This window comes from Corylus avellana, chromosome 5 (assembly GCF_965113065.1).
Source record: "Corylus avellana chromosome 5, dhCorAvel1.hap1.2, whole genome shotgun sequence".
In the NCBI taxonomy this organism is placed as follows: Eukaryota; Viridiplantae; Streptophyta; class Magnoliopsida; order Fagales; family Betulaceae; genus Corylus; species Corylus avellana.
The window spans coordinates 24217655-24241939 of NC_142494.1; the positions used below are offsets into that span (position 1 = coordinate 24217655).

At 36.9% G+C, this 24285-nt stretch overlaps 4 protein-coding genes across 6 annotated transcripts; 2 read left to right on the top strand and 2 right to left on the bottom strand.

Moving 5' to 3' along the window:
• Positions 1-201: 201 nt before the first annotated feature.
• Positions 202-7297, bottom strand: LOC132181528 (Zinc-finger domain of monoamine-oxidase A repressor R1 protein). The gene is made up of 13 exons (XM_059594784.2): positions 7030-7297; positions 6461-6558; positions 6268-6354; positions 6011-6179; positions 5355-5927; positions 4636-4778; positions 4341-4538; positions 4122-4212; positions 3861-4029; positions 3014-3124; positions 2772-2868; positions 1265-1377; positions 202-521 (listed from the first exon to the last, which is right to left on the bottom strand). Exons 1-12 carry the CDS (start codon positions 7222-7224, stop codon positions 1308-1310), a joined length of 2001 nt encoding a protein of 666 aa, XP_059450767.2. The 5' UTR covers positions 7225-7297; the 3' UTR covers positions 202-521; positions 1265-1307.
• A 2890-nt stretch (positions 7298-10187) lies between these two features.
• Positions 10188-13938, top strand: LOC132182564 (Rhomboid-related intramembrane serine protease family protein). 2 transcript variants are annotated; one of them, XM_059595847.2, is made up of 7 exons: positions 10188-10332; positions 10489-10984; positions 11792-11969; positions 12111-12276; positions 12629-12799; positions 13063-13217; positions 13557-13938. In XM_059595847.2, the coding sequence occupies exons 2-7, from the start codon at positions 10495-10497 to the stop codon at positions 13792-13794; spliced, it is 1398 nt and encodes a 465-aa protein (XP_059451830.2). In that variant the 5' UTR covers positions 10188-10332; positions 10489-10494; the 3' UTR covers positions 13795-13938. The 2 variants fall into 2 exon arrangements, with proteins under 2 accessions (XP_059451830.2, XP_059451831.2); XM_059595848.2 differs by having other exon boundaries at positions 10535-10984.
• Positions 13939-14184: 246 nt separating this feature from the next.
• LOC132180939 (membrane protein PM19L-like) lies at positions 14185-17290 on the top strand. 2 transcript variants are annotated; one of them, XM_059593950.2, is made up of 4 exons: positions 14185-14667; positions 14748-14925; positions 16947-17016; positions 17099-17290. In XM_059593950.2, exons 1-4 carry the CDS (start codon positions 14535-14537, stop codon positions 17276-17278), a joined length of 561 nt encoding a protein of 186 aa, XP_059449933.2. In that variant the 5' UTR covers positions 14185-14534; the 3' UTR covers positions 17279-17290. The 2 variants fall into 2 exon arrangements, with proteins under 2 accessions (XP_059449933.2, XP_059449934.2); XM_059593951.2 differs by having other exon boundaries at positions 16968-17016.
• A 66-nt stretch (positions 17291-17356) lies between these two features.
• LOC132180938 (Regulator of chromosome condensation (RCC1) family protein) lies at positions 17357-23756 on the bottom strand. Its single transcript, XM_059593949.2, has 11 exons — positions 23513-23756; positions 23250-23394; positions 23001-23111; positions 22858-22918; positions 22553-22671; positions 20614-20699; positions 20216-20417; positions 19066-19119; positions 18262-18375; positions 17799-17855; positions 17357-17713 (listed from the first exon to the last, which is right to left on the bottom strand). The coding sequence occupies exons 1-11, from the start codon at positions 23542-23544 to the stop codon at positions 17486-17488; spliced, it is 1209 nt and encodes a 402-aa protein (XP_059449932.2). The 5' UTR covers positions 23545-23756; the 3' UTR covers positions 17357-17485.
• Between the last annotated feature and the right edge of the window lie 529 nt (positions 23757-24285).

The window sequence follows — 24285 nt, forward strand, 5'->3', positions numbered from 1 at the left end:
TTATATCCCTTTAAAATATTTATAAAAATGGTTTCTCTTCTTTGTTTTGTTTTATTAATGACTCCAAAAAAAAAAAAAAAAACTAACTCCACCGCTCTGAAAGCACACCCATCAATTCAATCCCTCAATCGTGAGTAAATAGAAAAAAATAAAATAAAAAATAAGAAATGAAAAAATCTAAAAAGGAGAATAATTGCTGGAGGGTACAAATACAAGATCGATATATGGACTAATATGCAATAATCTGCTTTTTGATCAGAAATTCTCTGTTCAGGAAAAAAGAAAAGAAAAGGCGATGTACAAATACAAAAGAGGGCATAACTTTCACAGGGAGGCATACATGCTGATACTAGCTAGCTACATTCCTGGATACAAAACAAGATAGAAAACCATCATTGGTTCATATGATCTTTTCGCGCTTCCCTTTAGATGTACACATTTGTATCTTCAAAAAATGGAAGCAAGAGAATGGTTCAAACTTCAAAGTACAGCAGAAATCAAATCTCTCACTTCTTAGCTGCCTGCTCCATAAAAAGAAAATTGGGTCAGTCTTGAGTCTTGACCTCTATAAAGGTTTTTAGCATTTAAACAGCAGTCTCCCAATTTACAAGAAAAGCTTTCAAATCACCTGTCCTAGAAAAACTTCTCTAGAACAAACTGAAACCAATATGCAGCTTCTAATAACAGATACAATCATAGTGTAAATGATAAGGATGATGACAGTCAAGAAGGTGTATTCCAAGACTTGGAATATAGCTGGCATGAAAAACCCCCCACACTAATTTTACCCACTGTCATTAGCTTGGGTTGGTAGCTGCCATTACAAAACCCAGATCAATAGTTAGGGTTGAGTTCCACAAAACAGCTCATGTTTGGGTGATCAAAGTTCAATCGAGCTACAAACAATATAGGCATCCAGCACTCAATTCAAGATCAATAACAAAATTCCCCAAATTTAAACGAAATGTTAAATGGTTGAAGGGTTTGTAACAAGTTGTCCTATTTTCAGTGGGTATAATGCGGTAGTGGTTATCCAACCCAATTATACATGGTCCAACATCAACCAAGAGGCATTGAAACAATTGAAATCTGCTTTGGCTTGCCTGAATCCAGTTCGCTTCAACATTAAACTGAACCTTTATTGCATAATTTCACAAACCCTTTAGATTTTGATAGTGCATTTACCTTAAAAAACTCACTTCTATTTGCAACCAAGTACCTGAATTGTACAATCACAAAAATGAAGAGGTTCATGTAAAATTACCCAAGTTCTAATATTTATAGGTGGCAAATTATCCAAGCATCAGCTATATCTTTGCTTCATTATTTCCACTTGGAACAGTGTGACCAACATTTTGAATCCTCAGCCTTTTTCCCCTGCAAGCAAAGCACAAGAAAAATCAAAATGGTGAAGCACAGCAGAGACCAAACAAGAACAGGACCAGAAATTACAAATCCTTGGCATCTGAGAGATGCATTTAGATACTTTTGCTTCATACAGATACTTTTGATCTTTCCTTAGTGTCACAACTGAGTGTAGATCCACATAAATATCAACAGTAGATATTTCCATAAATTTATAATTTATACTATGACCTAGGACCCCACTTAGGCGAGACCACCACTGGGTAATGACCTTCCGTACAATGACCTAGGAATATGGAAAACTTCACCACAGTATCTCAGTTAGCCTTAAAAAAATAAATAAAATTGATGATAGGGAGGTTACATCCTTGCACAAAAGATATTGAGAGTGGGTTATTAGTGTCCAAAACTATAGTTTCACTCTATAATCTGCTTATGTCCCTAGCTTCATCACATAACCAATTTCAGCCATGCCCTAAAAAATCTCTTTTATAACAGAATTTGTTTCTACATAACTTAACCATTATTTGAAGCCAACAAAATGATTGGTGAGGGTAGTGAGAGTAAGATGTCTCATTTCCGTTACCATGGAGGTTCTTCCTTACATGGGGTACGTTAGTTAGCACGCAGGTGATAAAATAATTGTAATTGTCTTTTAGGAAAAGAAATCTCTAGCCTCTTGTAAGTAAATCATGTAGGAAATATTGATGGGTGTAGTGCAAGACAAAGGATGCTGGAAATATTGTACCTTTCCTGGGAGGTCCAGTATTCATGCTATACGAACACTGGGAAACCAAACCAAAGTTGGCTTTCCATCTGTACTAATTAGTGCCAACTGAACATGTAGGAAGAGTTCCCACAAACACCAAGTTGTGATACACAAACAGAAGAGAGATCCCCTTGGTCCCAATAAGAGGAAAAAGGGAAATAGCTTATGATCAACTAAGAAGCAACCTGGACTATGCCACAACTTGCAAGAAGCATTACCAAAATGTACGGAAAAGGAATTAAGAGTTTCCTTAAGAAATATCTGCTTATGAAATTCTTGGAAACCTTGTCCAGACAAACCTGTAAATAACATCAGTATCAAAGCCACTTCAAAATGTTACCAATGTGTCTCTAAAAGCTTCCTGCAAGCTTAAAAACCTTTCCCTAGAATTTCAAAAGGGAATTTGATACTAGTTTCAAGAAAAAATATCCACATCAATATGTGATTTTAAAGGATTTCTATATTACAAAATACCTTCCCACCCCTGATGAACTTTCTTATAAATACCTTCTGATGAGAGATAAAAAGCATCCAAACCCTCAAATATAGCTTTGATAAAACAAAAGGTTTAACTGTACATAACAATTTCAACTTAAAATGTTTTTTAAAAATAAAAAATAAAAAAGAAGTGCTTGACCTTAAAGAATAAAAGTACTGCTCAATTGCTTGTTTCTGTTCAGCACCATAGACAAACCATTTTTCATCAGACGCCACTGCATCCCAGGTCCCCATATCTGTACAATGAAACATGATAGTTGTAGATTGCGTTTTGCTTCTCTCCAATAAAAAACACCTTGATACTTTTGTGTAAACACGACATCTGGATTCACTAACTGGATCTCTACAAAGTAAATTAAAACATTTAGAAACAAAACAAACCTTGAAGTAAAATATCCTTTTCACCAGTATAGCCTTTCAATTCCCAAAATGCACGACCATCGACATCCAAAAACATAGCCTCTGTTCTAATAGCATCAAATCTTGGCCTCCCTATAAGAAAGGAATGTCAAAATATAGTTTGAAAAACACAACATTCTCTAAGTATTTAAAAAATATACATATGCAAATTCATACATAGAGGTTCACAAACATACATAACTTTGAAAATTAGTAAAGCAATAACCAAACCAATATAATTTGCAATACAGTGGATAGTTTACTAAGGTTATATTTAATCAGTCTACCCATGTGTTGGTTTCACATTTTACTTGAGTTTGTATGGCGATACATACTGCCTGCAACTTCCCTAAACCGGAGTGTCAAAACATGATATTTTGATCGGCAATATGCTGCTTTTGTTTCTCAATTTTCATATATTATATGCCAAAGAAATAAAATTTGATCAGCCATTGGCTAGTCAGGAATTTGTAATGAGGATACTAGCATCTAAGACATTTTCAGACACTTCCTTCTTTTGGATGAATTGCCTTTTAAGACACTTAAAAAAGAGTTAGCATTTATTGATGCGAAAAGTGTCAGACGCTATTTAATACCAAAGCTTAAATTAAATAAATAGATTCTCAAAGGTTAACATAATATTAGAAGACAATATGTTTAATATACTAAACCCTAAGACAAATATAGAAATGTTCCCCTGTATAAATTTTACAGCGTTAACTCCACAAGTGAAAGAACAACTATTCCTACAAATATTTTTATTAAAGAACAAGTATCTTGCACACCACAAAATCGCATAAACTTTAAAAATTAGGAATCCTGAACTTACTCTTAGATACCATGCCCTTAGCATCAAGCATCTCAGCATGCGCTTGAGCAGTCTCACTTTTTATTTGTGAAATAATAGCCTCATGCTCTGAAATAGAGAGAGGAACACCATTTTTTGCAATAATAGCTTTGGCCACCTCATCCCGCAACTTCTGCTTTAGATGTTTCTCCTATACCAAAAACCAGTTTCAGATTAGAAACCACTTAAAGAATAACATTATTTCTAAGCTTGGAAAGATGCATGCTTTATTATTTTCATTACCTTCTCCTTTGCAACGATAAGCTTTTCTTTTGCTTGCTTCCCTTGTTCTACAACTTTTGAATTTTGGTCATCAATCCAACTCCTCAATTTTCTAGAAGTACGATAAAGTATTCCTCATCATACTCTAAACCAGGGGTATAAATTTAAAAAGAAGAAAGAAAGAAGGAAAAAATAGATATTTAAAAACATAATTTACACATTAAATCTGTTTTTACTTACATTGTGCCTAGAGCCTCATCACAAAGAAAATTTAAGATTCTGAGTTTCATTGAGAAGTCTAAGTTGTCATATTCATCAGCACCTCTATCAAAGCAATCCAAGTGCAGTTCTTTTAATACACATTGGGATTCGGAGATGCATTTCCCCAGAGCTGGCCACCATGAGTTTCTTCCGCTTGTCGGACTTGATGAAAGAGACCTAAACAAAAAATGCTAGCATATAACCAACTCGTCCATCCAAAATTTTAAAAATAAAAGCCAACTTTATATATAAAGTAATTATGTAAAATTCATACTCTTCCCCCACATCCTTTTGTATTAAAGACAAAAGTTGGATATGAAATTGAACTGTCATTGAATATTCAGCTCGCCGCCCACGTCGCCCATATCTTAATTCTCGAAGTAAAGATTCAGCTTGTCCTTTTTTAACGTCAAGCACCTAAATATAAAAAAACAGTACAAAGAATGATGTCATGAGTTCAAAACCTGTCGGGTTGGTGTATAACTTGCCAATCTAAATATGTGTACATACAATTATACAAACAAATATATAACTGACATGCAATACAAGGAAACCAATCTCCAACCTACCACGAAATAGCCAATTTAAGAGTGCAACAGTGTAGAGGAAGAAGCTTAGTGGCATATTTTTGTATGGGAACATAGACCATTTAATAGATTGACATTAAAAGGAATTTTGCAATAACCAGTTGATGCAGTATATTTAAGAAATTCAGCACTCAATTAGGTTTTTCTTGATAAATTCTTGAGGGCTTCTTGGATGGGGCTTGATCTATAAGTACCTGGTAATGGTCTTCATGAATCCTAAAAGAATTTTATGGTTGTTTGGTGGTAAAACCATGACCGAAACAATTGATGCTGAATCGTTTAATTGCCCATAATGATTGCACAATCAACTAATATATAATTAAGATACAAAGATATTGCAATCAATTACCAGATTCACAGATTTGAATTTTGGTCTAATAGTTAATAAAACCAAAGTAAAATTTACCTTTCCAAAAGAGGCACAAAATTCTAAAAATTGCAATGCATGTCCAACATCTTCAGGAGGTAACTCAATGTCAGCTATAGTCGCCAAGCTGGCACCCTGAGGCATAGGAATGTCAGCATCCAGTTCTGTGTTCTCAAGATTCATGGTACACCATGGCATTCTGACTTTCTTAGGCTTGGCCCTGGCATTCTCATTCTTCAAAGCATTCAGCATTCCTGCATCTTGCTGAGTTTTAGCATCCGTCTTATCTTCAGATTTAACAGGAACATTATTTGAAACCCATGTCTTAGAATTCTTTTTCTTGGAGAGGACACTACTAGCTTTTCCATTTATTTGAACTTCTTTTTTAGAGATCTCCTCAGACGCTGTAGGTTTTATCAGGCTACTTCTTTTTGGGTGAGCACCTTCATCCCTGCTGCCATTACACATTTCCTTCAATCCTTCCCGCTTTGTTTTCTTTGACTTCTTCTCACTACAGTTTGTTACCGATTTCTTAGAATTCAAGTCAGCATCAGTCTGTCCATCAAAAGAATTTTCCTTCCCCATTTTCCTCGGTGAAACCCCTTCAGATCCCTGTGAAGGAACATAAACCCCATCACTCAAACAAACCAAAAGCTAAAATGTTGGTGCATGGTACTAAGTAAACACTATCAAACCTTGTTTGAAGCACCCATCTTCGTTGGCGAGACACTCGCAATTTCAACAACCTCATCTTGACCCAAATCATCAGGACTTTTGACATTCATCATTTCCAAAACAGATGAATAACCAGCATTCTTGGCTGTTAGCACTAGTTGACCAGTGGGATGGTAACCTTTTTTCTTCCTAGAAAAAAAAGTTCTTATTCAGAATCACAAAAATACTAACAATAACAAATAAAAATAACAGGTAGTTCACATCATTGAACACTAACATGCAAAAACTGCAATTGCAAATGCCTCTGCACTTGGGACATTTCCAGTCATCCAACATCTCCATCTCCTCTGCTTTCTCTCCATATCTAAGTTAATATTAAACAAATGAATTAGCCAATAGCATTTATAAAACTAGTATCAATTATTCCACAAAATTAACACTTGAAGAAGAAGTTTATCATCAAATCTAACCTGTTCAATAGGCATGTGTGACAGAACTTTATGGTACAAGGCTTGTTCACTTTCAGGTTCTTACACGATGCCGAAAAATCCATTGTTTTTTGACGACACTTCACCATTATATCCAAAGATATAAGAAAACAATCAGCAAATTATCCCAGCAAAACAAATCAACCAATCAAAATTTCTGCAACTAAAATTGTCATTAGCACTCCATTCGATCGCTGAGAAGAGAAATTAATCTTCCAAATAGCCACAAGTAAAAAAATCTGAAACCTAGGGTTTGCGATGTAGGCATTTCCCATACAATAACTTAAATCAAAGTTGTAAAGCCAACTAAGTAGGACATTTTCTAAACAATGCCACGCTTTTCTCACCAACCAAAAATAACAAAAATGGGCATTCAAGTCATAAAGGGACACCATACTTCCACTACATCAAATTAATGCCTCCGGGCTTAATCGAGCGAAGTTTTTCAGGGCTCGTTGGATCGCAAACAGAGAAGAATATTAATAAATACTCAGTTTCTCGTCAGCCAAACATAACGGAAACGGGGAATTCGAAATCCAAACGGGAATCACCTGGTGACAGCTCTTCCCGTTCACAGAATCGTAGATTCGGTTCCCGACGACGCGAACTCCGGGGCGTTTTGAGCGCTTCGCTTTGTTCCCATTATCTCCAACGTCGTCAACGACCTGGATCCTCTTCTTCGTGTCCTTGCTCTCCTTCTCCTTAGCAGATACAATGGTTGCAGAGGTCGAAGAAGCAACGGCCATTTCTGAAAAGTCTTTTCAGAGTTTCCGTTTTCTGTTTCTGCTGTCTTAAGAGAGAAATGAGAGCGTTGCTTGGCGCGCGTGTGCCTTTTGAACTTCTTTTGAATTTCGTTTCTTCCCTCTTATTTCTTATCGGCAGTGGCGGGACGCGAGAAATTGAAAAATCAACGAAAATATAGGGAAACTGAATTCCCGCGATTTGAAATTTTGGAAGGCTTACGGAAGGCGCGGAAAATTGGACGGTCCAAAAACGTTGCCCTTTGGATCAACGTGTGAGATTTTATTCATCAATTTTTTTGTAAAACAAATCACACGTCTCTATCTAATGGTTATAATCATGCATTAAACTTTTATTTTAGATATATTTGAAAGAGAAATTAGAGAATTCGTGACATGGATTATTTTTATTTTTATTTTCCTTTTGATAGAAGGTAGAGATAATATTGTTTTTTGGCTTGCACCCATGTATACGGAGTCAAACAAATAAATCTAGAAAAATTTATAAATTGATGTAGCAGACCGTAAGTGACAGATAAAAAAGAGAAAATTATATTTTTTTAATTTAAAAACCCTTGCCACGTTAATTTAGAAATGTGTTATTAATTATAATGAAATTACTCGAACTTTTTTTTTTTTTTTGAATAAATTCTTCTTTGATTTCATTAATAAAATAAGACAACTAGAGCTCCATGGCTCTAAATTGAAAGAGCAAACTGCTCTAGAGTAACAATATAAAAAATACACGTAGGGATCTCTTCCATTCATATTTTGTCGTTGACAAATTTTCCCATGTTGATATGGTGGATGATTACCGGTGATAATACTACTATGCTTCGTTATTGTATTTATTTATTAAGCAGTGAATTTGTTATAAAGGATCTTGATGTTATCCACTGCTTCCTTAATATTGAGATTAAACGTACAAGTGATGGTCTCCACTGATTCTAGTCCCATGGTGCACACCCAGCCCATCAGGATACTTCACATTCCTTTGGCAACCTTATTTTATTTCATAGCCGTATTGGTGGGCTTCAATATCTCACAATGGGTTAGCCGAACATATCATTAGTGTTATCATGCGAATAAGCGGCTTCTTCGTTACTTTTTTTTGGGCACTCTTTCTCAAGGCTTACACCTTCAAGCCCATGAATCACTTTATTTATATGCTTTTGCAAATGATGATTGGGCTGGTTTGCCTCTCACTCGTGGACTTATGGGTTGCACATTTTTAAGGACATAATTGTCTTTTACAGAGTGCAAAAAAACATCCTACTGTGGTCAACAATAGCATTGAAGTTGAACATCGCTCTATGACCTCTATTTCAACCGAACTTACATGATTTAGTTTTGTGCTTTATAATATTAGATCCATTTGGCTATGCCACCTACGCTGTATTGTAATAATTTGAGCTCTCTTTATTATATCCTACTATCAATCCAAATTTTCATGCTAGTTCCAAGCATATTGAGGTGAAGTATCACTATGTTCATTCGAAGGTTGCTCTTAGTTCACTTGTGACCAAGTTTATCTCTTCTGTCAATCAAGTGACCGGCCAATATCTTCACTAAACTCTTATCACATGATCACTTTACTACCTTATTTATCAAACTAAGTCTCACTCATCGACAGTGGCAGAGCCACGACTTAATCTTTGGAGGGCCAAATTTTAAAAAAATATATATATAGAAAATATGGGCGCACATCAATTGGCAAGCCCAACTGTTACCTTTGGTAACATTTGGCATGTAACTGTCAAACAGTTATATTTCTTTGTGAGAAAATCATTTTCGCAGCATCTATGCCAGCAATCTATATCTCTCTCTTCTTGTTTTCTGGACAATGTGAAGCTCTTAGACTCTGGAAGATGTGTGTTTTGCTCTCGTAGTAAACACCACCACAAGTGAGAAATAGTTTGAACGTGAAAAAGAGAAAGAATGAAGACAACGTGAGACCTCTAGAGGTATGTTTCTATGTTTTTTCTAACATATATATATATATATATATAATGTTAGACTCAAGAACTCATTATTAAGGCATTTTAAAAAGAGAACATTTACTTCTCTATATATATTATTATTATTTTTTTTTTTTTACTTTGTTTTTGCTTGCAGGGGCATGGCTCCACCACTGCTCCTCGGCCTAGTTTGAGGGAGAATATTATAACCGACAATTAATCAAGCCATGATATCGACGGACCGTTATTGTTTTTCTTAGGTTCTTTTTTATTTTTTTCTTCTGAAGTGATTTTTCTTATTTTCTTCTTTCATATATATTCCGCATATATCTTTTTTTTTTAAAAAAAAAAAAATCTTGATAATTAATACATTGATATATAAATATAGGGTAAATGCAAACAGAACGCGGCGTGCCGTGCAAAAATTTTTTTTTAAAAAAAAAAAAATAATATTTTTTGTACGGGCGTGCCTTGCACGCCGCGTACCCTGTATCAGTGCTCATAAATATAACTCATTATCCTCTATCCATTCCATATATAGTAAGAGTGAGACAGTGAAAAGCAATTTTTTTTTCAAACATCATCAAAATTTGCCATAATTGTGATGTGCTCGGCTGAACACATAAATCTTCTGAGATCTCTAGAGGTGTCTCAGTCCACAGGTTTAAATTGTACTCGACTTTCTCTCTGATATTGTCCACCAAATAAAAATCAAGGAATTAAAGCCAGAAACTTGAATGAATGTATCGTGATACCACAGACCCCACCTTATTGGTCAGGCTTTGACATTTGAGTGCAGAGAGCCAGAGAGTCGAGACTACAACATTTGCACCAGAGAAGAGACGTCCAGTGGGTCCATGCAAATCCCATACTTATCAGGAGTGGGATTTGCTAGTCACACGTGGCAAAATACGAATGGACCAACAGAGATAAGGCAGTAATAGTTGGATTTCAAATCCTGCCAGTTGTTACAAAAAAAAAAACAAATCCTGCCAGTTATTTTCAATCCTGAGTTCCATTAATGGAGCCAGGCATGGAAGTACTAAGAAGTACCAAACAACTCTTGAAGCTTCCCATTTCCTAAGCCTGTACAGTGTACAACAGTATCTCCCAATATCTGGGAATTCATACTAAGTATAGTCCGTCATCCCAGTCGGTAATAATCAACTTTAATTTGCTTTCCTTTTATGGCATTCATAATAATTCACCTTTGTGGTTTTGTTTTTTTGGCCTTTTGTTCTTGTAAGTGTAGCTTTTTTAGTGTCTTCTGATTAGTTTTTTTTTTTTTTTTTGGTTTTCTTGGAACTAACAGTTTTACATGGCTGTGGTTCCGATATGCTGCAAAATGCCTTGTAAAGACCAAAGTGACATGTTGAGTAGATGGAATATGTCAAGAGAAGGGAATGCACCAAGAAGATTACTTTGTTATGGAGGTTCTTTGCCACTCAGGAGCATAACTGAAGTAACTGTCCATCTAAGATCCATTTCAGACAATGATTCACATAGAGAAACATTTTCAACGGTTTGGTATGCATCAGAGTCCAGTAATAGTGAGAAGCAGCTGAGATCATTGGACTCCTATCTCGGAAAACTCCAAGGTGATGCAAATCTGTCACCTTCAGATGCTTCAAACAGGACAGAGCAGCTGAGCTCATTAGACACTTATTTTGGAAAACTCCAAGATGATGCAAATCTGTCTCCTTCAAATACTTCAAACAAGACAAGGCAGTTGCATGGTAGACATGATGAATTCAGATCAAAGAAGTGGTTGAATTCTCTCAACACCTATCTTGGCAAACTTAATACAGGTGAGTAAGTTGGTTTTAGCAAAGAATGCCTATGCTGCTATGCTTATAATCTACACATCTTTGACATATTGAGAAAGATGATAAGAGCATGCAGTTTTAGTATATATATATATATATATATATATATATATATATAGTTTCATGATCATCCGATTCTACCATAATTTTTGAACACCTCCCTTTGGACTCCATTAGTGTTCTACCCAAGTTGTGCTGAATGATTGGAAAAACTTAAAAACGGAAGAATCAAGAAATTGATGAGATTCAAAACTTTACCATTATTGAACCTCAAATTTACAGTGGGTTGTGACTCAAATTTAGTACCATTAAGCCAATTTTTGGTGAAGATTGAGTTATGGAACCTTGACTTCAGCTTACTAGTGTCTGCTATACTCTTTCAATACATGCATAAACCTTCTCAAGTGGTTTCCTCTGTCTTATTTCTTCTCAGGACAGCCCCTAAATTTCCCAATACTCCTCATCAAGTCTTCTATACTATTTTCACTCATTCACCAGCATTCTCATTTCCTAGATTAACTTACAAAGATGTGATTTACTGCTTTTATCACTTTGTAAGACAATTACAAACTTAAAATTCTGATGACAACACCAAAAACGAGTGGTCTATTTTCCTGTTACAAAAGCAATTGAAGCATTTAAATGCAGTGATTAGAACCAACCACCATGCTTCTTCTTCTTAAGAGTGGGACCAGTGCTTGATTCTATGTATCTTTACATGTAGATTGTGGGTAGTTGTTTCCTTCAAGAAAACTGATCTTAATTATATCTTCTCTTTCCTTCAAGTAGCTACTTTTGTTGAGCATACTGCCAAAGAAAATCAAGTAGAAAAACAAGTCCCTGACAGTGAAAATTCCAAAAGAGGTAATGAGGAGGAATGGAAGATTTACAAGGAAGTAAGAAAAAGAGATGGTGAAAGTTCCCAAGATTTACAGCAGTTTGATGAAACATCCAATCTGTACTTAATGTAAGGCCCTGGTCTGTTTCAATGAAGTTTTATATGTGATACAGTGAATTTTCTTGCTGTTATTTTCACTTCATGTTTTGTAATAATGGCTGGGAGTATGAAAATTCTCTAATGCTTCTTTAATCTTTGTCTTGGCTGCAGAGGTACATTAGTTTCTATAAACATTGCAGTTTTCCTGTTTGAGATGGCAAGTCCGATAAGGAACTCTGACTTAGAGCTCTTCTCTCTCCCATTATTATATGGAGCAAAAATAAATCATTTGATCTTGGTTGGAGAATGGTGGAGGCTGGTGACACCAATGTTTCTGGTACAAGATTGATGATTGGGTTCGTCTTTCCATTCTATAGCTGCTTAGAATTTGTTTTATTTAATAGTTTAAGAGTGTGTTTGGCACTGCTATTTCGCATACCAAATCCTTTTCCGACATTTTGAGGAATAAAATCATTACGGGGTCATAGGTGTCAATTATATACTGACGATACATATACATTACGGGTTCATCTTTAATATCACTAAATGCATCAACTTTAAATCGAAATGAATGCTAAATGAATTGGAGAGGATCCTATATATATTCCTATTTTGAGGGATGACTCTCCTTATTATTGGAAGACACAAGTCCATCATTTACACCTCTAAAAATGTTATTTTATGTGCAGCACTCAGGACTTCTTCACATGGCTCTTGGTTGTTGGGGGCTCCTTACATTTGGGCCTCCAGTTTGCAGAGGCTATGGCTCGTTTACATTTTTCTTGATCTATATACTTGGTGGAATTTCTGGCAACTTGATGAGCTTCCTTCACACACCAGAGCTGACTGTTGGTGGGACAGTAAGATTTTTGCAACTTCTTTCCTCTCTTTCAATGATTCCACAGTGCTTTAATTAGTTCTATATATTTCCTTCGAAGGATCACATGCTACTGCTATCATATATATATATATATATATATATATATATATGTCTAAACCTGCAATTTTCCATGAGGTTGCCTATGTTGTGATCAATTTCCCTTAGTCATTCTATGTGATTCTTATCACTTCTGTTTTCACCTTTCTATATTTAACTAAGTCCATTACACACACATACATGTAGGGACCAGTGTTTGCCATAATAGGAGCTTGGCTGGTTTATCAACTCCAAAACAAAGATGTAACTGCAAAAGATGTTCCAGATAGTATTTTCCAGAAGGGGATGATTATTACTGCTCTTGGCTTCATATTAAGCAATTTTGGTCCAATTGATGACTGGTAACATCCCTACCACTTTAAATTCTCTAGGCTAAATGACCTATATGAGGGTTGTTGTCATTCATTTAATTAGAGTCTATTTGGGATTACATTTATGAGCTTAAAAAGTACTTTTATTCTCAAAATATGTCAAAACGCACTTTTGAAAAACTTTAAAAATGAAGTTTTACGACTTTAAAAACTCTATTTCTCAACGCAATCTCTAACGGGCTCTTTAGATGTCCAGAGACCGGTTACATGCGCAATTCACTAATAAAACAAAAATCATTTCTAAATTTTTATAGAATGATTAAAATTAATATGCTGCTTTTGAAATTTGAAAGCCGTTGATGCATGTAGGACACATTTTGGAGCAGCTTTTACTGGTATAGCATATGGGTTTTTAACATGCCCAACGCTTCAGTTGGATGATGCATCATCGAGAAGTGGTCAAGAAGAAGGAATCACACTTGTTAGAAGATACTCTGATCCTTGTAAATCACTTCTTTTCTTCACCATCTTCATTCTTGTTTTGAGCTCTTTGCTTTTCTTTATTGAACCTCCTCTCAACGCCCTTGAATTTGTCAGTTTCGCATAGATTTGTGGAAATACGACGCAACATATATATGTGTATCAATAGTAGTGTTTTATAATCTCTTGTATCATGTAAGAGGGCCATTCTTGGTCGGAAATAAAGACAAGTATATATATGTAAATGAAGAATAAATGTCTTCTTCTTTTTTCCCTGTATTTTTCTCTTTTTGAAATGTTGTTGAATTTCATTATGGGCTATATCACAATATTGATTAAAAAATTAGTGAGATGTTTAGGGATGGAGGTGCGTATTATTTTGTCAGTTTGATCGATAAATATTATGTGAAGCACAAGTAAGAAGTTTTTACAATCTCCGAGCAATGGAAAGGGCATGTGAAAAATCATACTACAAGAAAAATGAAAGCATTTTAGATCCCAAAATAATTGAACGAGATTAGAAATGCCACAGAATTGATAACGCACAAATACATGCACGTAAAGGCAACTTGCCAAGGTTGGATGGGCTAGCCAAAAGGCCCAAAACCCCAGGACAGAGTTGGACTTCCTTCCATCAGTTCCATGAGGTTAAAATCTTTCCATGACGATCCCTCCACCGCTCCACGGTACTACACACTTCCAAATACACAACACCTGTATATTTATATGTTTTGAATTCCTCAACAAGAAACCACCTCAGCAATTACCAAATTCTTTCATCAACTTCAGAAACCACCCATACCCCGTGTCTTTCTGTCGGTCTCTGTCCGTCAGTATGTTTGACACAAGTGGAGCTTGAGCATAAGAATGGCCGTTGGGAGGCGTGGTAGAGACCTAATCGGCCCTCTTTTGGTGGCCAACTTGGTGGCGTACGTTATCGTTCTTGGACTGGCTGGATGGTCCCTTGACAAATACATCAATGGCGAACAAAATCACCCCCGTATGCCCTCTCTCTCTCTCTCTCTCTAGTTACCTTACCTGGGTATCTCTCTTGAGTGTTTCTCTGTGATGCCTTTACAGATTTGGGTGGGAACCCATCAACAAGCTTTATGTTGATCTTCGCTTTGATGGCTGGTGTGGTGGGTGTTTGTTCTGTTCTTTCTGGGCTAGTGCATCTTCGGGCTTGGCGGAGTGAGAGTTTGGCTGGGGCAAGCTCTTCAGCTGTCATCTCCTGGGCTATTACTGCTCTAGCTTTTGGGTATTCCACACAATCATCTCTACATAATTAATCTCAATATTCAAACTGTTTTGAGTCTTTTGACGTAAAATGTTTTTTGTTTCAGCATAGAAAATATATTTTGAGAGTTTTGACTTGTACGAAAAATGAATGAGCTAAAGTGATAATTGGTTGATGACAGTTTTTCGAGGAGTAACATGACACAATTCCTGATGAATGTTGCGATGTCCATCGTTGGGCTACAAAATAACAAAGAAAATAACAAAGAGTAGGGTAAGAGTGGTCGGTGGTGTATCGATAGGGATAAATCCGATGCCTAAGTTAGTGATTTGGTTTGAGAGAATATAAGCACAGTAAGAGCTTAAGCAAGAGAGAATTGATATTAGAGCATTCCCAGCAGCTACCCAACCATTTTCCCTATATTTAAGGATCCAAACTACTTTTTGCTTCCTTATCTACAAAAACTCCACAATAGCTTCCCTTTACCATTCCCTATATTATTAAAATATTATTTTTATTTTCAATAAAATAATATTTTCTTTTATTCTAAAATTTTTTTTCTTTTTCTTTTCATTTCTCTCTCATCTCCGTCTTCTTTCTCTCCGTCTTCTTCACTCTGTTTCCTTATTTTCTTTCCCCCAAGCCACACCTCTCTCCCTTTCTCTATCTCACTCTCTGCCTCACTTTCCCCCAGCAGGTTCTCGCTCACGAAGACAGATAGGGAGAGAACAGGAGAGAGAAAGAGAGTGATGCAGAGAGAGTTGGGCGAGGGATGGAGAGAGATGGTGAGAGAGAGAAAGCTCAGTAGATGGCCACGGCGAAGCCGTGAGTGGCTGGACAGCGGCTTATGGGCTCAGAATCATTCCTTGGGTAAAATTCTCCTTCTTTTAGTTATGGGTATTTGATTGTGATGGGGTTGATTCTCTGGGTATTCGATTTGGGTAATCAATTGTGTTGTTGAGGATTTTTGATTGTCTTGAGTGGCTGGTTGGGTGTTGAGTTTCGGTTCTAATTGAGGTGTTCTTAGAATCTGTTTTGAGATGGTTTGGCCGAATGGATCTAGAGTTTCTTGAGTTTTGGTTGAGTTGCTGAGTTCTGGAACGATTTAAGTTCTTTGGGGAAGATTGATTTTGTGGGTTTTATTTGTTGTTTAATTTTGGGTGTAAATCCTTTGAGTGGCCATGAGAGTGAAGATGGAGTATTGAAGATGAAGTGCAGAAGAAGAGGGCGGAGAAAATGGCTTGCAGAAGAAGTGGGCGGCTTGCAGAAGAAGAAGAGGGCGAAGAAAATGGCTTGCAGAAGAAGAAGAGGGCGGAGAAGAACGGAGAAAAATAATGGGCGTGAAAAGATGTGAGAGGAGAGAGAGTTTTTTTTTTTATGATTATAATAAGGCAATGGATCGCTACAGTTGAACCTCAAATATTGGGTTCAACTGTAGCAGCTGATGGTTTAAGGAACCATATAGGGAATCTGTTGTAGGACGTTTTTTGCGATTTTTTAGACATATTCCCTAAATTTAGGGAACAGACTCCCTTATAGAGAGTCTGCTGGGAATGCTCTTACCAAATAATGAATTGAAGCTCCCCTTTTATAAGCATTAGGTAGCAGTTGCTTTGGTGGCATAATAAGCCCCACATTCCCGAAGATCCACATGTGCCACGTTGGTGGAATAGATCGTGGGTTGGGGCCATGTTTGCTTGTTGACGTGGATACCCGAGCAATCCTCGGGTGCACGTGTTTTGATTGGGCACCGACTGCTATACCACGTTCTGGCGAGCGTGGCGGCTGTGTTTGGGTGCTGAGTAATAGATTGGTATACCCTCGGTGCATTGACCATGTATTGGACTGAGCTGATTTAAGTCTCGGCCTGGGTCCGTCTTTAGTGGGCTTGTGCCTTGGACCAGATCTAGGGTTTGTTGGGCTTTCTAGTGGCCGATCATGACCCAACAATAATCATGTTTAAATTCATTCCAATCATGTTTTGTCAAAAGACCAAAGACCAAATCTTGAACTCCCACGCTAATTTTCTTTTCTTACTCAAGTTTGGTTGGATATCTTGGCAGTCTAGTGTGCAAGGAAATCATTTTGGGAGGACACAGAGGAAAACGCTTGGTAAGAGTTCTCAAGTAAATTGCTTGGACATTCATGCCTTCAAGCAAACTATATGCTAACCTAATAACCTGATAATTTGCAGCGAACATTGGAGACCTTCATATTCATATCACTAATGACTCAGTTGCTATATCTGGTGCTTCTGCATGCTGGGGTGTTTGACGGCAGCTATGGACCAGGTTATCATAGCTCCGGTGACGACCATGGCGGTGGCATTGCCATGGGTCAGGAATCCCAGAAGACAGACACTTCTGTCGCCTGAAACATCTCACACCCATGTATATAAAGCAGAGACAATCTTGCAAACAATTACCACTAAATCCGAAGCAACAAGCCCAGCAAAACATTAAATGGATGATTTATAGAATCTGATCACCCACCTGTTTATCTATCAAATTGTTCTTTCTATGTGGGTTTGTTGATCTTAAAAGTTGTAAGTTCTAGAGACAGAAATTCATGACGCTTGTTTCTAGACAATTGGTATATCGGTATCTGTGTGTTTAGATTCATCAGTCTCCCATTCTACAATAGCTAGAGTGTGGCGTCCCCCACAAGCAACGAGTTTGGCAATCCAATGCTTCTCGGCTGCATCCTTGCCAGCATTTTTTGGCGGCAGGATGTTTATGGGCACTTCCATTGGTTGACCAGTAGTCATCTTCCGACCATATCCAAGACGTCCATGGTCACCTCGACCGAACTGCCAAAATCATTGACCAGTAATCACAATCAATACAACCATGGCATTTCCGGAAACGAGAGTGTTCATTGTTCAAGATACTTACTGAGAACATGCGCCCATCACGTGTGAGAGCGACAGAATGTGTGCCTCCACAAGACACCTGGACCACCGATGAGCAAATTATTTATTAGATTCAAAAAAAAAAAAAGATTTTACAGTTAATGATTATTTAAAAATCAATTCTGAAAAAGGGATTTAAGTACAATGGGAAACACCAAAAATTCTTTAAATGTTGCTTCCATTAGCAGACCCTCGGGATTTCTATTTTCGGTGATGAAACCGCAAGAATGATGACTTTGGCTTTAAAGATGGCATACGTTAGAAACTCGAAGATTTGATTTGTATCTTACTCACCCAACACTATTCAGATCATGACACCATAATTGCAAGCTGTACTGATTTGGACATTCATCTACGATTTTCAGACACCCATCTTTCCAATTAAGCTAATCTATAGATAGTGGTTGGCGGAAAATGAATCTATGCAAACTAAACTATGCCAGTACCTGAATAATGTTCTCTCCAGCTAGAAGATGAACTCTCTGAGGCAACATTTTACTGCTCTTGTCATTATCTCCAAATCCCAGCCTCCCATGCTCACCTCTTCCCCATCCATAAACCTGCAAGGGAATGGTTGATATTTAAGGCAATACACTTGAAAACTTGTGTAAATCGGCTTCTTTTCCAGTAGGCCGCTCAGTCAGTTGCCGATTCAGGTAATACATTATGATAAGTATCAGAATGGAGAAAAGATATGCAAAAAAAAAAAAGGTGCAGTCAAAGCATTGTTCTGCATGTATCTCCATCACCAATTTCGACTTTTTGGCACTCAAAATCTATATCACAGAGACGAAACTCACTCGAGAGATAAGATTTTATATATGATATTCCAACCAGGAAGCCACCAGTACATAACTTTCAACCCAAAGGGAAAAGTCAATTCTTGCATTTTTCAGAAGACCACAAAGCCAAAATCATAGCCTTAAAACTGAAAAAGCATTTAAATGTTCGTATAAAGTGACCTACCACAAAAAGATAAACCAAATATGAGACAGAAAGTAAAGGACAAATTAATACTAAAAGATGGTTCAAACAGTGATTTTGCTCGTCACAAATCATGTTTAAACTTAATTAAAACTTTATCTAGGTTCTTGAGGGATTAATTTATATTCTTAAACAAAAGGTCACCAGATCAGACCCTGATTTCGTCAATCTAAACGTGCCTGAACAAGTAAATATAACAACACAATAGATATACACCCTAAACAACACACAATACACAGAGAGAGAGAGAGAGAGAGAGAGAACACCTCTCCTTCATCAGTCAATGCAGTAGAATGCCAGCCTCCAGCAGCAATATCAACCTAGAGGCGCATAAAGGTCAAAGGGGCTATCAGAAAAGTTAAACCACATACCAACAAACAAGCACACTTCTAAACACTTAACCATCACAACATATGTAAGACATTGTTTCCATCCTAGCTATATGTCAATAACAGAAATCAAAGATGAACTGCTCAAAAGGTCTAAAGCCAGAATAAGATCTCAGAACCAATTAAGCATTGGAAATTGAAAGTAAATAGAAGCAAACAGATTTGCGGCTTTATTTGATGTTAAGCAGGGTGTATGATCTAATTTTACTGGTTCTAAACCTTTCCACAAAGGATTCATTACTGAAGAAAACCACAATGAATCTTCAGTCTTTTCTCAAAGATTCATATCTTTGAGAGTAGATGTAAAAGATGAATTTGAAAAGAAACTATGTCATGTAATCAGTTATGTTTCTGCAAGAGCTCTAGAATGGGTTTTTAGACTAATTATGATGGAAGAAAAGAAGAAATTGGCTGGATAAGCATGCATTTTTACTTTGTTAAGAACGGGCAGAATATGTGCCAATGGTTTTGACCTCAAACCTATATGAACTGGTGACTAAGTTGATACACTAAGCCAAGTGGATTTCAACAAAACAAATTCAGTTGAAGGCTTCTTAGAAACTTTTGAGCAAGCGTGCTGAATCATACTAATAAAACAAGGTGGAGGATAAGATTGTGGGTTCAAGACTCATTGAGTGAGCATGTAATTTACGAATCAATAAAGAATGTGTAAATAATAGAAAACACACTGCTTGACCAATTTGATTCTTAAGCCCTTTTTCTTCACTTGCTTTGACAGAATATTGTCCTGGGTCAAGGCACACTTGAACTGCACCTTGCAAACCAAGGTTTCCAATCATGAAGGTCATGCCTGAAAGCTCAAAAGCTTGCAACTAGATGAAGCATAGTAAGTCAACCCCGGGATTTATAAATGCCCCACCCTTCACCTTGTGCCTAATCTATGAAATTTCAGAAGCCACACATTCAGATAAAATTGAGAGGAAGCATCAATAGTGCAACCCATTAATACCTAATGGAAATGGAACATACAGATAAACAGAAGGATTTTAAATGATGAGTTACAAACCAAAGTAAGACCAGAAAGTCCAAGGACATGAACAGGTTGTGCTCTTGGTTGGGTATCTCCGGTTCCAAGTTGTCCATATTCATTATTGCCCCATGCCCATAAAGTTCCATTCTCTTGGAGAGCCAAATTATGAAATGCCCCAACTGCAATGAGCCTCACACTTTCAAGACCTTGAACTCGAACAGGAACAGAGATCTGTTTTCTGTGAATATGCCATAAAGAATATGTAAACATAAAATAGAGACTACTTATTTACAAGCATGCAGCAAACTATCACAGTGTGACAGAAGAAGTAAAACACACTCCCATAAGGTTTGTAACAAGCTAACCGGTTTATTAATAATGTAAAAGAGATGAATTAAAATAAAATGACAGAATTAAGTCCAAGGGGAATATACATGTCTCCAGGAGGCCATGGCTGACCCCATGTCCATACATGCCCGTCACGTGTAAGTACCACAGAGTGAGTTCCTCCTGCAGCCACCTGTGACATAAGCAATTACAGGCTATTAAATACACAAATTGGGTACCTTATGGTATCTCGTACACATTCCGACGGTCACGTCAATGTATAAAAACAAATATGGAGAAGGGGGAGAAGAGGTGGAGACAAGAAAATTACTGTCATGCCAATTTAAGAAACTAAACCCCCAGGTTACAGTTGCATTAATCAAAATATTGATATGCTTATCAATGCATGAATAGATGACATATACAATATGACTGATTTTGTAAATAAAGAGCCATCTTAGCTAAAAACAGCTTCAAATGCTTATGTGTTTCACGGATAAGTGCAACCACTACAATGATTTTGGAATTAACTGCCCTATGAATTGGAATATAGTTTGAAAACAAGTGGATTCAGCTCATCAAATGAGTTTCAAAACAAGTAATCATGAAGAGGTTGGAAAATACAACATTGTGCAAAATAGCAGGCTACAGTGACATTTACCTCAAGTTCAACAACACTATATCCATCATATGAAGATAAAAGTTTTCTAAATGTAGGTACCCACATGCATAGTCACAAAGTTGAGCTCAACATGAGAGAATGTATGTTGAGATGGATTCGCCGTCCAAAAGCAAAGGGGCAGCAAGAGTATAATGGAGTGATATAGTTTGGGTAGAAGGCATATGAATATGCATGGGTGGCTTCCAGGTTGTAAAGATGAACATAATGATCCATAAATTGACTATAGTTATAGCACTAGCATATGTCCATCATACAAAGAAAAAAGAAAGAAAAAAAAGGGTTCTAAAATCATTCAGACACCATGTTGACAAATAAAGGAAAATGAAGAAAAAAACATATAAACCCAAGGAAAAGGAAAAAGAAAGGCTTAGATATTTATATGCAACTACGAAGGTTAAGGGTAGAAGGGAGCTTAGGAACCTAGAATGCTCCATTAACTATGATGTTAAAGGAGCATCCTCTAGGTAGGAGAAATTTAAAACGAGACACGAATGATACAGCATTCCAGTTCTTATTATTCTTTTCGTTTTTTCTTTTGGTCTGTTTGTTAGAAAGGGGGCTTAAGCCTAACTACACAGCCACAAAACTTGGCCAAATTATCCCCAATTACATCATGATTAACTAACCGACCCACAAGAAGTTACCTTGACAACATGAATGCTTGGTGGTACATTCGTAATCAAGCAACTGTAATAATCTTGAATTAGATCCCTGTTAAAATGGACCAACAGATGCTTCATTCACCAAAGCAATAATGGCCACTTAATTTGTTTCCACTTCAATTCTTAGCAAACCTGTATCCAAAGAAACTAAGGGCCCGTTGTGAAGACCCCATAACTCATCTCTGATATTAGAAAAGGCACCCAGATTAACTGCAAGCCCAGTAACCAACTCTCCACTGTCTTCCCTAATGAGACCACTAGTTCTACACCAACTTAGTTTCTAAACCAGTGCCAACCTCTATTTCTGAATTGCAAGTTAAAAAGATATCCAAAGTCAGTATAATGTCAAACATAATGGGACTCTAGCTCTTCTGATCTTGGTCCAGAATCAAGATATTGGAGGAATTTAAAAGAGCTCACTTTCCAATTCTTCAGTCATGTCCCTAGCCATGGAACATCTATTTTAAAGGTATAGCAGCCTGCAAGGATGATGCTGACAAGTCATTTCCCCAAAAACGACAAGTTCATTTGCATGCCATGAGGCTCAAACAAAGTTCATTAAAAACAATATCCATAACATTGAAATGTATAGCCCATGCACTTAAAGCATGCAATGACAATTCCCCAGAAACAAAACACAGCCAGAGGATTCCGTGTGATAAACCTATAGCATAATACCATGCATTGGCACGACTAAATTACCTGACGAACTACAAGCTTTGGTGCACAGCGCTGAGGAATCACTATATCCCTTCTCAAGGGCCTACCCGTGTCATCTTTCCTCTCCGGTTCTTCCCCACACTGCCCGTACTCATTTCCACCTACATTAGTTTCGCACGCATCAATGCAAATCCTATTAACCCTCTCTTTGAAACAACACAACAGAAACGAAGCAACCAATATCAAATCACGTCTATTTTGTTAAGTGGAAAGTTTACCAAAATAACCATAAATGAAAATATATAGATATCTTTAAGAAAAGAAAGAAAGAAAGAGTAATTAAATACCCCACGCATAAGCTCGGCCTTCATCGTCAACAGCCAAACAGTGCCACCCACCAATGGCCGCCTACAACAAATCAAAAGACCACATGAAAAGAGAAACCAACCTTTCCGGCATTTAAAATCGAAAGCATTACTTAAGCAATTACCTGAACAATTTTAGCATTGTTAAGCGCCTTAACCTGGCTCGGGATGTTCTCAGTCTTGGTCTCTGGTGGGTGCCCCAGTGTCCCTCTCTGGTTCCATCCCCACGTAAACAACTAACAACCACCCAACAAAAACAAAATCAATCATAATAATAGCAGCAGCAGTAGTTGAGATAAGTAATAGTGAATCTAAAGCAATAGAAATAGAAGAAGAAGAAGAAAAAGAGGGTTCTAGAAAGTAGTGAAGGGGACCTTGCCGTCGTGGCAAATGGCGAGGGAGTTGCGGCTACCGGCGACAACGGAGCGGACAGAGTGAAAGTCGAGGGCTTTGACGGCGCAAACCCGTTCTTTCTCTTCGTTGTCCCCGATCCCCAACTGCCCGTCCTCTCCCGAGCCCCTGAGATTCATAAAAATATGAAAAAGTTCCCTCTTTTCCATTACCATATATATATATATATATATAGAGAGAGAGAGAGAGAGCGAGAGAGAGAGAGAGAGAGGAGAGGAAAACGGACCAGGCGATGATGGCGGATGTGTTGGAGGCCATGAGAAGGATTGGGAGAGTACTTGAAGTTGAAGCAGCAGTAGGGGTAGTGTGAGTGTCCTTTTTAAGAAAAGAAAAAAAAAAAATGTATTGGGATAGAGACAAAGTCACTTTCTATCGGTTGGATAAAGCGAATCCGATTCCAAAATACGTTTGCTGGTGCAGTGATGATGATGGTGAAGACGAGCACAAAATTGTGGGAACCAACGACGGTGAGGTATCTAACAAAAAAAAACAAAAAAACAACGGTGAGGTATAAATTTTCAAGCGTCACTTCATCCATTTACCCTCGTGTTTGGCCTCTTCTGATAACGCATTCAGCAAAAATAAAAAATAAAAACTAATAATAAAATGTTATATATGAATGCATTCATTCACGTATACCGTGGATAGCCGCTTTGTTTCTTTTTTTTTTTTTAATTTTACACATTCATGTCATTTTTTAAAATTTTTATAACATTTATGTAATATATTAATATAGCTTTTTGATTCATGTACTACTCTTTTATATTCTTTAACCTCCCATTATGATTCCATATTTATAAAAGAAAGTATTAAGTAATATGTAAAATACACAATAATAGAGAAAAATAATATATAGTTCCTGAATAACTAATTTCACATATTATAATCTCTTTATCTTATCTTATTATTTTCTTTGATTTTTCAACATAAAATCATTATTAATTAATTTTAAATGCAAAATATTCATAAAATACTTAAAAATATTTTTTTTAATTATAA